The 12,151-nt window shown below is 40.3% G+C and overlaps 1 protein-coding gene and 1 long non-coding RNA gene across 2 annotated transcripts in view; both read right to left on the bottom strand.

The window, feature by feature from the left end:
• Positions 1 to 510: 510 nt before the first annotated feature.
• Positions 511 to 7,423, bottom strand: TRNT1 (tRNA nucleotidyl transferase 1). Its single transcript, XM_064519228.1, has 7 exons — positions 7,138 to 7,423; positions 6,082 to 6,275; positions 5,359 to 5,497; positions 4,994 to 5,120; positions 3,723 to 3,916; positions 3,290 to 3,540; positions 511 to 2,041 (listed from the first exon to the last, which is right to left on the bottom strand). The coding sequence occupies exons 1-7, from the start codon at positions 7,286 to 7,288 to the stop codon at positions 1,793 to 1,795; spliced, it is 1,305 nt and encodes a 434-aa protein (XP_064375298.1). The 5' UTR covers positions 7,289 to 7,423; the 3' UTR covers positions 511 to 1,792.
• A 173-nt stretch (positions 7,424 to 7,596) lies between these two features.
• Positions 7,597 to 12,151, bottom strand: part of LOC112989596 (uncharacterized) — a 29,000-nt gene continuing 24,445 nt past the window's right edge. The window contains exon 9 of the long non-coding RNA XR_010391303.1: positions 7,597 to 7,984. This is a non-coding gene — a long non-coding RNA (uncharacterized LOC112989596). The remainder of the gene's footprint in view (positions 7,985 to 12,151) is intronic.

The raw sequence follows: 12,151 nt of genomic DNA, 5'->3' as shown, positions 1-12,151 counted from the left end.
TGTGTGTGCTTAAACATCAGAAAATCCTACCTCTAAGTGGAGTTTCACTCTGAAACCATTTCTGTACAACTATAAAATATAGTTACTAACATTTTAGCATCTCCACAGAATTTGCCTTAAAGTATGTAGTTTCGCAGAATGTCCTTTACAAGAGAAGAACCTACTATAGCCCTGTTTTAGTAGTCCCCACCCTCCCATGATTTTAGTTGTTCAGTTACTTGTACAAGGAGGCTGCAATTTAATTACATAATTAAATGAAACACCATCACATTCTTACCACGTTTGTCTTATTAACAAGGAAAAAGAGCACTGTTTTTTCTTCCCTTGCTGTCTTCACAGAATTCTTAGGTACCTTCAGAGTAATTTATGTAAGATGACTGACTTCTCGGGGGGGAGGGGGGGAAATCAGCTGGAACAATTATCTATATGAAAATACAAAATGCTTAATTTTTGTGAAACTACATTGATATAACTGCCATCTAGTGTTAGAAAATAACACCTACAATGAGGAAAATGGAAACAAAATTTTATTATAGTAATCCATAGTTTCATAGGAAGACTTAAAACTGCTAATAAAATCTACATATATATATATTGAAGCTTTTGTTAATCATTTTGGTTGTTGGCAGACATATGGATAATTAACACAGAATTAATGCAGTTTTCATGTAATTACGGAGGATCCTGTTCTGACAATAGTAAGGATATTAAAGACTTCTTCCTGAAGTAATCCTTCTGCTTTCAAGAGAACTGCAAGGCAGAGTGGGTAAACGCCTCTATGTCTTACTGCTGCACGTTACAGGAGAAGATGTGTGGAGAATTACTGAATGCAAACTGGCAAGCTTTCTAGAGCGTTTGTACTTTAAAGGTGACAGAACTACATGATTTAGCTCAAGTTCATTTTGTTTAGGCACATTAACAATGTCATCTTAATTCCTTTGGAACCAGTGTGCTGTGAAAGAAAAGGAAGGAAAACAGGAGTCTCTGACCTGGCCCGGGGAAAAAAAACAAACAAACAGAAGGCAGGGAACACTGATCTCCCTTCCTTTCTACTATTAACACTAATGTTTCACATAAAAAGCTGAAAACATATTGTAGAACCCTTCACCAGTCTTCTATAAACTTAGTTATTTCAGTGACTTACTCCTCCCTGTGAAGACTACTGGAGAGAGAGGAAGTTCACATATCCAAGTAGATAGTGCCTGTGAAACTGAGTCAGTCAAGTTATCCTATTAAGCAAAAATTCATTCTAGAATTATGAAAAATAAAATCCTTCAAGAAAACATCCATGTTTTACATGGTAAGACAGCACATGAAGATTTCAATTTGATACTTAGCTTTAACTACAAAAACATCTAGATCACTTTATTTCTAGTTTTACCACTCTCCTAGAGTGAAAGAAAAAAAAAGAAAAAAAGAAAGCATGAGGAAGATGATATTCTCTAGAGCACAGAAGGTACCCTTCGAGGATGTAGTAAAGTCAGAACAAGAAAAATGCTGATGTCCCTTCTATTTGTCCTAAGTGAATATGAAGTAGCAAGTATTTATCATTAAAACCCAACAAAAAAGAGGTAGGCTTTTTAGAATTTGGCAAATAACATTTTACTTCACTGCAAAATTAACCCTGTGCTTGCAGAACCTCTTATGAATTAGTAAGTGGGAGAACAGTTTGCCTGTAAAGGTCTTTACAATACAAAATGCTATATTACCTGATAATACATTGACAACATATTTACTAGTACCTTGGTTCTATTTAGATAGGGCATAAACAATTCCCAACTATTATACAGTTTTACAGCTTTTTCAGGCAACTTAAGAGTTCTTCTTTATCCATGTGGTATCCACTCTTCTTCCATTCATCCCTCAACTGTTGTAAAGCTGTTCCAATTTCTTTCCCAGAAGAAACTCCCATTTTTCTTAAATCATGGCCACTAACAGGAAAAGAAGGAACAGTCCATTGCTGCATTTCTCTTAAAAGATGTTCTTCTCCTTGGTATTTTAGAAGCTCACAGATCCTGGAATTTGTATTAGCTTCCCTAGACTAAAAGAAAATAAGAAGATTCACTATGAAACATTAGAAAACAGCTCAAACTGTTTGTGCTTGACATCACGTTAGTCCCACGACACCTTAGGCGGATTAACTGGGCAATGAGTTTGAACTATAGAAGTTAGGGTATCTTCTGTCTCCTAAGTTTTAGGACTCAGTTCCCTGCTAATTGTAGGCTGAAGAAAATAGTTACAGCTATTATCTGCAATTCAGGAAGTCTCCAAGGATCTCTTCAGGCTTCCAAGTTAGGACTATTACCTTTCCTATGGGGGAGAGACCTTACTGCAGGGATCAATATCTCTCACCTTCAGTCTCTAGTACTGCAATAAAAGTGTAGAACTTTGCTTGAAAATTCCTTGAACTTTGCTACGGCAGAATGTCACAGGTTGCCTACTGAACAGTACTCCTCACAAAGAGCACACGCCAACGCTCCAGAAACTGCACTCGCTTTCACTGCACAAGTCAAGGAGTTGAATTTGACATAAAAAGCTGGAGTCCCTAGTGCTCTAGATCCTGCCTCATGTTTTCAAGCAGGAGGAGACCGCAGCTGGGACAGTACAGCAAACTCTCAGTCCCAAGGTATGTTTTCAGGAAACTTTTGTTTCACAAGATTGAAGGTGACATTTTCAAGCCTAACTGACTGAAAGGTAGGCTTTTAAATCCAATCAAAAAGTTGTTCCAGAATGCAAGTTACTCAGAACTGCTAAGAATGTTGTTGTTTCCAAAAAAAAAACCAAAAAAAACTTATAATGAACTTAAAGCCTCAGTATTCTCAATGGGAAAGAAAACTTAAGTAGAAATGCTAATATGGATGAAGATTTTTTTGATATCAAACTTTGTTTTACGTTGCAAAAGCATGCCAGGACATTTGTGATAGCTTTTGGTCCCTTCTTCCAATTCAAACAAAATTAAGATCTACTATAACCTTAGTTAACTAGAACTTGTATCACTAATAAAGTATGACATTCTGGGTACCGTAACAATACTACACTTCAGTTCAACTTTGGCTAATACTTTGCACCAATACTTCCCAGCTTTCTGATGAAAATATCACGGTCTTTAACGAGAAGCTCTGACATAACAATTTGCCCAAGACCCATAAACAAGCCTGCCAATGAAACAGCTCTTGTTTGACTCTTGAAGGCCCTTCCTTACCACTAGACATTGTCTTTGGTGATCTGTAAGAGTGCAAGTTCTAGGTTTACTGTGAAAAAATAATACAGTGATATGAAATACACTCACATCCATTATGAAGTCCTGATACGGCTTAAGTGGTTCTGGACCCATAGCTTTGGTTAAGTCTTCCCGGTGCTTCAATAGAAAAAGGCCAAGGTTCTTCTCTTCTTTTGAGATTTTCAGCCTCAAATCAAGATTTATGACATCATCCTTCACCTTGAACAGTGACGTTAGAACAGTCATTGGTTTTGGACACAGATTTTGAACGCTTTTAGTGACTCTGTCAAATTCCTCTAAATTTCCACTAAGTGGTAGTCCTAAAGGGATACACACAAAAAGGAACAAGAAGCAGCATTAATAAGAAGCAGAGAAGTAAAAAAAGGAAAAATCTAATTTAGTATTGGGTAAAAATAAACAAGTTTTTATCTTAGCTCGTCATGCTGTAGTTCTGTTTGATTTCCTACTCTTTGTGTCATATACAATCTTCATTTCACTTTACCTATATATTGGGCAACATCAAGCTCATACATAAGTCGAACCAAATGATTTACATGGTTTCCAAGAAGAATTTTCTTCAGTTCCACCCAAATTCTTTCTCCTGATATTCCAGCCAAACCTTTGGCATTTTCTTTAATTGCTTGCAGTGTGCTGGATTCATGATCACCAGACTTTTCTGTGATTCTTCCGTAAAACCTGCCCAAATAAACTCTGTATGTTAGTGTTCAGAACAATTATTCCACTTATTACTTCTATTCAGAGAATGTATATCATGACAACGTTAAATGTTCTCACTTAAAATACTAGTGGAAACTTAAAAATATATGACAACCACAACTCATATCAACTTATATCACAAATAGCATCCTATGATGTTTCCAAGACCTTCTACAATGCTCCTCATCCCTAGATCTTAAAGGTCTCCACTGCTGTTTTACAAGTCATTTTACAAAGCAGTACTACAAGGAAAAACTGGAGAGACTTAATGACTTGCAAAAGGTCAGTGGTGAAGAAAAAAGGTATCAGATTTGTAATAAATAAATAAATAAAAATAACTAGAGATGGAGCATTTGCAAAATCTCTTTGGACACTTCTGAAAATAAACTACCAAAGTGCTTTTTTGGCAAATATTTTTGAAGCATACTCCTGATTTGTACTTACACAGAATCACACTAATCCATCTTTCAATAATTATACAGCATTCTTGTCTTCAAAACACCTATTCTTCTTTCTTCCCCCAGATCACATGTCACAGACAGTATTCTCTTAATGAGTCAGCACCATGTTGCACCCACTGAAATTAATGGCAAATTGTCTATTCCTCAGTAAAAGAGGACCAGGATTCTATCTGGAATATCTTAAGGAGTTTGACTATCCAAAGCAGCTTAGCTAAATCAATCTTGATGAGGAACCCCTGCCCTCTGTCTATTTGTGGAAACCTTCAAGGCAAGTAATTTTAGTTTTACTGACAGAATGCAGTTCAACCATATACATGTTATCAATAAACTTCGCATTATTTCCTATGTTATTTAAATTATGTTTGTTGTATTTCAGACTTAGAATTACTGAAAAACCTTACTTGAAGCACAGCTGCTATTTTTCATTTACATGGAAAAGACAAGTAATAAGTGTTTTCAGCATGTTTCTGAGGAAAAAGCATTTTCTGAATTTCAATTCTGAATCTTCTCTATAAAACTACTTTTCTATCCAATTAGTTACAAGAGGCAACTTCTTCAGTTCATTTCGTTATCTAGAACAGGCAAAGCCTAGTACCTGAAATATCGCAGGATTCGTAAATAGTCTTCCTGTATTCTCTCACTTGCCTGTCCTACAAATCTGATTTTCTTGTTTTTTAAGTCTTCATATCCATTAAAGAAGTCATACAGCATTCCATCCAAACCTAGAAGAAAAAACAGATGAATATAAACTTGCATGACTAAGAAATTTGGAATTTAGTTAACAGCAAGCCAAACAAACATGCCTTGCATAATTCAATGCAGTCATCTGAAAACATGAGGTCTGGATCTAGTTTGTCAGATCTTCCCTCGTATTTGTACAGACCTTTCAGCTAACAGCAATATAAAAAAAATAAAGTGGAAACAGATTGAGATAATCTATTGGCTGAATTTGAAATTTACCTAAAAACATGGAATTGACAGTGAGATCTCTCCTTTCAGCATCCTTTTCCCAGTCAGTGGTGAATTCTACTTCTGCATGTCGTCCATCAGTGACAACATCTATTCTAAGAGTAGTTATTTCAAAGTTCTGTTCATGGAGCTGCAAATTCCACAAATACTGTTATTACAACGCAATAATGACCATACATGCAAACTAAGATGGGACAGAAAGAATACCTGGTTTTTACATTTATCCAGCTTGAACATTAACTATACATGTATCTCCACACAGAGCAGACAATCAAAAAATATCAATACCTGAAAATAATCTTTGCATTATTCATTTTCTAGATAGTCTGCAGAAGACTTCCTGCAGAAGACAGAATAAGAGGCAGAGGAACGAGAACAGAGGAAGCAAGACTTGGGAAATCAGGAGTAAGAACAGGAAACACTAGGATCAACTTCCCCACATTACATGAAGATATAAGCAGCCTATATTATCTTTTCTAACAAAGATTCAGCAGCATAAACAGCTTATACAGAAATGACATGCATTAAAACATGGTAAGCTATTGAACTGTACAAACAAAAAACTAATCAGAAAGCACGCTATACTTTAAAGGAGGGTCTCGTTTGTGTGATATTTTGATGAAGAACAAGCGTGCTACCAGTTTTCCCCTGGATATATGCACAGATACATGGAGCAGTTAGGCAGAAAAGATCCCAGTCAAACCATACACCAACCCTGGCAGTAATGGTTCCATGTTTCTCTCCTTTATTATTGATCAGACGAACACCAGCAGACGTGAACATCTCCTTCATCTCTGCTGGCGTAGCCGTAGTGGCAAAATCTACATCTTCTGGTTTCATCCCGCTAAGCAAATCCCTCACGGCACCTCCTGCTATTCTCAGCTCATAGTTCTTCTTCTCAAACAGTTCTGGGAAGGAAAGGAAAAAACAAAACACGCTGACAGCCGTAACAGAGTAAGTTCATAGAGCTGGATATACATATTACAGTACGCTGTAAGTGGCAAAACACAGACAGCTCACAGTTTTATGCAAAACACACAAACTAGGCACAGAGCTGGGCACCCACAGCTATTTTCATGGTCGCAATGCAGCTTTACTTTCCAATCCCCAGAGTAATCAACGGTGTTGAATCAGCAGCGTGCCTGGCGTACGTTCCTGTGAAGCTGGATGAGTTAGCCCCAACAGAGTCTTCTTTTTCCCAGCTAGCACTGCACAGACTGAGGCCACCCTATGCGCCCGCATTTCCCAAAGCACAACAACTGCTTCTCCAAGAGCACTAATTCACCGCTACGAGGGGCGCGGGCCTTTCTGATACCCTAAACATTCACATTTTTCCTAACACGACGCTGGGAGGCTGGGGGCAGCAGAACATTTCCAGCAGCCGACAACAGGCGAGGTAAAAAGCACTTTAGTTTGCTTATGACGGACCGCAGCGAATGTGTGGTGACAGCACTGAAAATAAACGGCAAACTAAATTTATTCAGGAGCAGCAGCCAGGGAAAGTTGACGAAGATGGAGGGCCACCATTTTTAAGTCGCTACTTTAAGGTAACGGTGATTAAAACTGAGCAGCAGCCTGCATCTGCCGCACCACAGCAACTACCTACAGCCCCGCACCCCTAGGGGCCGCGGGGCCCCCTCACGCGCCCAACGGCCGCCGCCGCCCCCCCACCCCCACGCGCCCAACGGCCGCCGCCGCCCTCCCACCCCCACGCGCCCAACGGCCGCCGCCCCCCCCCCCCCCACGCGCCCAACGGCCGCGCTCGCTCACCCGCCACGCCCCGCAGCCCCGGCGTGAAGAGCGCCTGGAACTGGGGCGACTCCAGCCTCATGGCGCCGCGGGCTCGCTGCTGCCGCCGCCGCGGGAGGAGCCGGTGCCCGAGCCGCGCCCCGCAGCGCAGGAGCGGCGCCCCGGCCCACATCTGCGGCCAGACGGGCAGAGGGAAGCGGCGCCGAGACGCCCGCGGCGCCGAGACGCCCGCGGCGCCTCGCGTCCTCCGCGCCCGGCGCCGGGCGATGAGCTCAGCGCCGCGCCCCGCCCCGCCCCGCCGCGGGCGGAGCTCGCCCGAGCCCGGCCCCGTCCGCCGCCACCACCCCGGAGGGGAGACGGGGGAGGCGCGTCCGCACGTAACCCACTGCCCCGGGGCGGCGGTCTCGCTAAGCAGGGGTGGGAAGGCCGGGAGGGCCGGTACGGGGGAAGGGAGGCTCTGGGCTACAGACCCTTTCAACGCTGAACGCACAACACCTGCACGAAGCTCCATCACGGAGAACCTGCAGTTCATAAATTATTGTAGTTCAGCTATTTTTGCGTGGCAGGAAGCCTAAGGCTTGCAAAGCCCCCGGCTCCTTGGAGCGCCAACTGGATCACCCGACACCATGTTCTCCTTGATAGAGGAAAAAAAGCTTTGGAACTATATAAAGATTTTTGAAAGCTATGTAAAGCTAATTCTGGTTTTAATAAAAGAAACAGTACTTACTAAATGATACGCTGAACTGGCATTTTCTGTTCAGAGCACACAAATTCCCAGATTCATTTTCTTGTGTTGCAGCTGGAGTCTCGCATTACCATGTAATTTTGCAGCGTGTTACTCCCTTTTGAGCTCAGGAACCGTAGGTCACTGAAAATGAATGGCCAGGATATTAAAAAAGAAGCAAAATACTTCTTCATGGGGTATTTAGTTGGGGAGCTAGATTTCTGTAGAAGGTCAGGGCATGGTACCCTATGGATATGAGTGACTAATTTTGTAACAAGCAAATAATACGTAGCTTCTCAGAAGAAGCTAGAAACTATTAAATTTTATGCTTAAGGCCAGCCCGGAGTCAGAAGGTTTGTCTAGGTATGTTACGAGGCTTTCTTGCTTTCCTCTGACATCACGATGGTTAGTTGGATGATCTGGGCATACCTTATTTGAGCTGGTATTGGGAACATGAGTTTTGTATATTCCAGTACAGGAAGCGCTTTGCACACTTAACTACTGAGGATTCACAGGTGACATAATGACATGGTGAAACCTTTACAGAGCCACCACCAAGTTTTGTCATTAAGCTCCAATTAGCTGAGGAGGATCTTAATGTTCGTTCATCCTCTGTTTTCAACTACAGTGAAGAACATCATTAGATCAGTTTGCATCTAATATTTGCTCCTGTTTTTCTTTCAGTGAGCCATCAGATTGAAAATGTTCTGATTTCTGGCAAATGAAGCACCTGAGCTCTCTTAAGGAGAGCAGGGCTGGTGATACTTCTTGTAGTTAAGAGTGCAAGGTGGCCCTGAACATAGTGGAAAGCAGGCAATTATTTGTCCTGCCAAGAAATAAAGCACAAAAGAAGGGACATAGCTGCAATATTGGAAAACAATTACAAAACAAACAATACAAAACAGAAAAGAACTATCGTGACTTGATTTCACTTTAGTAAAAAGAGGATTACAAAAGGAAAACATTAAGCCGCATTTCAGTAATGATCCAACCACAGCAAAGGAAATGAGCTATGTACTTCGAAAGGGTTTATATGGTCCATGGTCAGTAGAGATCACTTCAATAATCACTGAAATAGAGCCATCTCCACTGTTAAACTTGACGGATGGTGAAGTGTGTCCAGTAGCATCTCAGCATAGTTTAAAGATTTGGTTTAAGTTTGCTGGCTTGGAGTGATTTACATTTTCTTTAATGTGTGGAGGTACACAGACAAGAAGAGATGACGTGGGAGTCCTGGGGATTTGGCACAGTTCAGGGTGTCAGTCCTTCCTTCTTCACAAGTACAATTTCACTGCTGACCAGTTTCGTCTGCTGCACATTCCTCAGGGCCTGGGAGACCTGCTCTCACTGCACCTCCCTATTCCTGCGGAAAAGGTAACTCTCAAAACCTGATGATTTTGAAAGAGCAGAGCCTGGAGAAGGAACTCATCCAAATTCCAGTTAAATTGGGAGATTAGTTCTCTTTGAAGTTCCAAGCTGAAGCAAATCTCTGTCTCAGCAAAAAGAGTGCAACATGTTTCTTTAGACCTGAAAAGAAATGCTACACAGAATCTACCCAGCCTTTCCCGCAGCTTCTGAGTAACTAACAAATCAGCACCTTCCTGTGCAAAGAAGGAGGGATGCTTGCAAGCACAAAAGGTTTTTTGAGAATGACCTATTCCAAAAAACATCTCAGATCTGTAACAACACATAGTCAGACCTGTGTAAAAAGGTAAGAACATGACCTTTTTTTACCTTCTTTTCTGTGTGACTACTGTTCCTTATTAAAAAGTCCTTCCTCTCCTTCAGAACTAATTTCTTTTCTACAGAAACATTGCAGTGGTGATGTTAGAGCTCTGCCTGTGTATTAGCCATTTATTCAGAGACACACAGATATAGAAAAGAGGGCTGGCAAGACCTGAAAAGATTACCTAATTTATTTCTGTGCCCCATGGCTGGATCGATTACGACTCTGTTGTCCCTGGCTGTTTGTCTAAAGACATCCAGTGCTGGAGTTTCTTTTAGTCCTCAGGCTGTTCCACCGCTTCACTATCCCTAGCAGTGGAAGTGTTCCCTAATATCTAACCTGAATTTTACCCATCACTACCTGAGCTCTAATCCCTCCTTTGGTTGCAATACTAATCCTGGTCAAATTGCACTACATGACAGTTGGTCAGTATACTAAAGATTCATACTGATTATTCCTATTGTCTAACATATCATATTTAACCCTCAGTAAATAAAGTACCATTATTTCTAGGCTAAACTAAGCTGTAGAATGGAGCCTTCCATCCTGTGGTTAAATCTGTAGTTCCCTTTTTCAATGCATGCTTGTCTAACTTATCATCTGCCATCAAGTACCTACCGCATTTGTACTTAAAAGACAGCGGTTGTAAGAGAAACCCACAGGGAGATGACCCAGAGGACGTTTTAACAAACAGAGCTGGCTCTTTGCGGGACTTTTGAGAATCTGCAGGTAAGCTCCTGGGAAGTGTGTTGTGTTTGTTTTGATCTTGTTTTGTTTTGTTTGGAAACTGCAAGGTCCCACTTTTCAAAGTCATCTTTGCATTGCATTGGGAAATGCATCTGGAGTCTGCTGCTGACCAGCTGACTCCGAGGCAGGGGAACATGTCAGCTTTAAGAAAGAAAATCATTACTGTTTAGAGGCTATTTTCTATGGTTTGCATTTCTGTAGTCCCTTAAGGAGTATATTCTTTACTTTCTGCTCTTACTTAACTTCTCACCATATATAACCAAAACATAATGGAGGCTTTTATTTCATCCTGAGGACTTACTATATCAACTGTTGCAGAGGAGCTTAATGTTCTTGTAGATTTCTAGTTAGCACCTTTACTTAAATACACTTATTTTCATTCTGGTTTTAGTACTTTATCACACAAAATCAACAAGGTATCACAGACTACCAGGTGTTCTTTTAGTTTGTAGCTGTGGAAATATCTCACTGCTAATACAGCTATGGAATTATCTCTTCCAAAAGCTAAGTTTTCAAACTCAGGCTGATGGCAAGAAAAAGAAAAATAATGTTTTTGAAAACAAGGAAGGAGAACATAAACTGGTAGTAAGAACATGGAAAGTAATTGAAAACTAACCTGCATTACAGTTTATACCAAATTACAAATGAGTAAACTACTGCTCAGGAAATGTTTAATCTGTGTATTTGCATGTTTTTAGCCAGCAAAAATACCTTTGAAAAGCTGATCCTTAGGATCTTTTCAAATGTCCGGGAAAAACTATGTGGCCGGGAAGAATCAGAATCTTTATTTTTTGAGGGCAAAGTCAGAAAGTGCATAGGTAGCTGAACCCTCTGTAAGGAAACTGGGGAGAGAGACAGCTTTTCAGTTGTGATAAGTGTCAGAGCCATCCTGAAACCAATGCACTGAGATTACTTGAGTTAGTAAAAGATGTGACTCCTAAGCAGTTGTAAAACATGAGAGTTTTCTAGAGATTTTTTTGAAATGATTACTTAAAAAATGAAATCCTTTTAGGAGCAGAACTAATGAAGCTTATTTCCTTTGTCTTGCAGTTGTACCTGATGTTTTATTTGATTAAAGCTGTGACTGCAGCTGGGGAATCACAACACTCCCTCTCCTATGTGAGTGGAAAGCTTATGTCAACCTCTCTTCAGTGGGTTCTTTTTTTTTTTTTTTTTTAATCCAGCTACCTAGTTCACATTAGAAGAACTTAATATACTTGAAACTGCTTCTCAGCTGCTGTTTTTGGTTGCAGATGGCCAGGAAGAGAGCTGCAATGAACATGATGGATAATGTTAACAGACAGATAGGAATACAGAGGTGTGTGCAGGCATAAAAACACATGCGGACACATCTGCAAAGTTTACAGTTGTGTTCTCACCAGAGGTGTACTAGGGTTATTATTAGCTTGAAAAAACCTAGTTTTTATTTTCAGTGACATGAAGTTTATATATTTTTACTTTTAAATGGAAAAATAAATAACTTATCAATGTATTTAATAATTTCATCAGGTAAATGAACTATGCGATGTTTTTTAAAGGAAGAAAAAACCCTCATGCCAGTAATTTGTACAAAAACATCTGGAAATATGGGCCACATTCTAGCAGTTTTTATTTATTCAATTTTTTATCAGATAAACTCTTAGTAATAACAGAGAATTTGTATAAGATAGCAGTACCACAGGCTAGACAGCATAAGTGTGGCAGAGGTGATCAGAGATCAGCATAGTTTTCAGGTGCCATTGTAAACTTGTGTTCAGTCTACATAATGTCCTCCAGAATATCATCATCATTTTGTGAAGCAGAGTCTGTATGGTATTCAAGTGATGAAATCTAAAAGA

Source organism: Dromaius novaehollandiae, chromosome 12 (assembly GCF_036370855.1).
Source record: "Dromaius novaehollandiae isolate bDroNov1 chromosome 12, bDroNov1.hap1, whole genome shotgun sequence".
In the NCBI taxonomy this organism is placed as follows: Eukaryota; Metazoa; Chordata; class Aves; order Casuariiformes; family Dromaiidae; genus Dromaius; species Dromaius novaehollandiae.
Note: the sequence above shows the minus strand (reverse complement) of the source record. Positions and strands in the feature narration are given on the sequence as shown.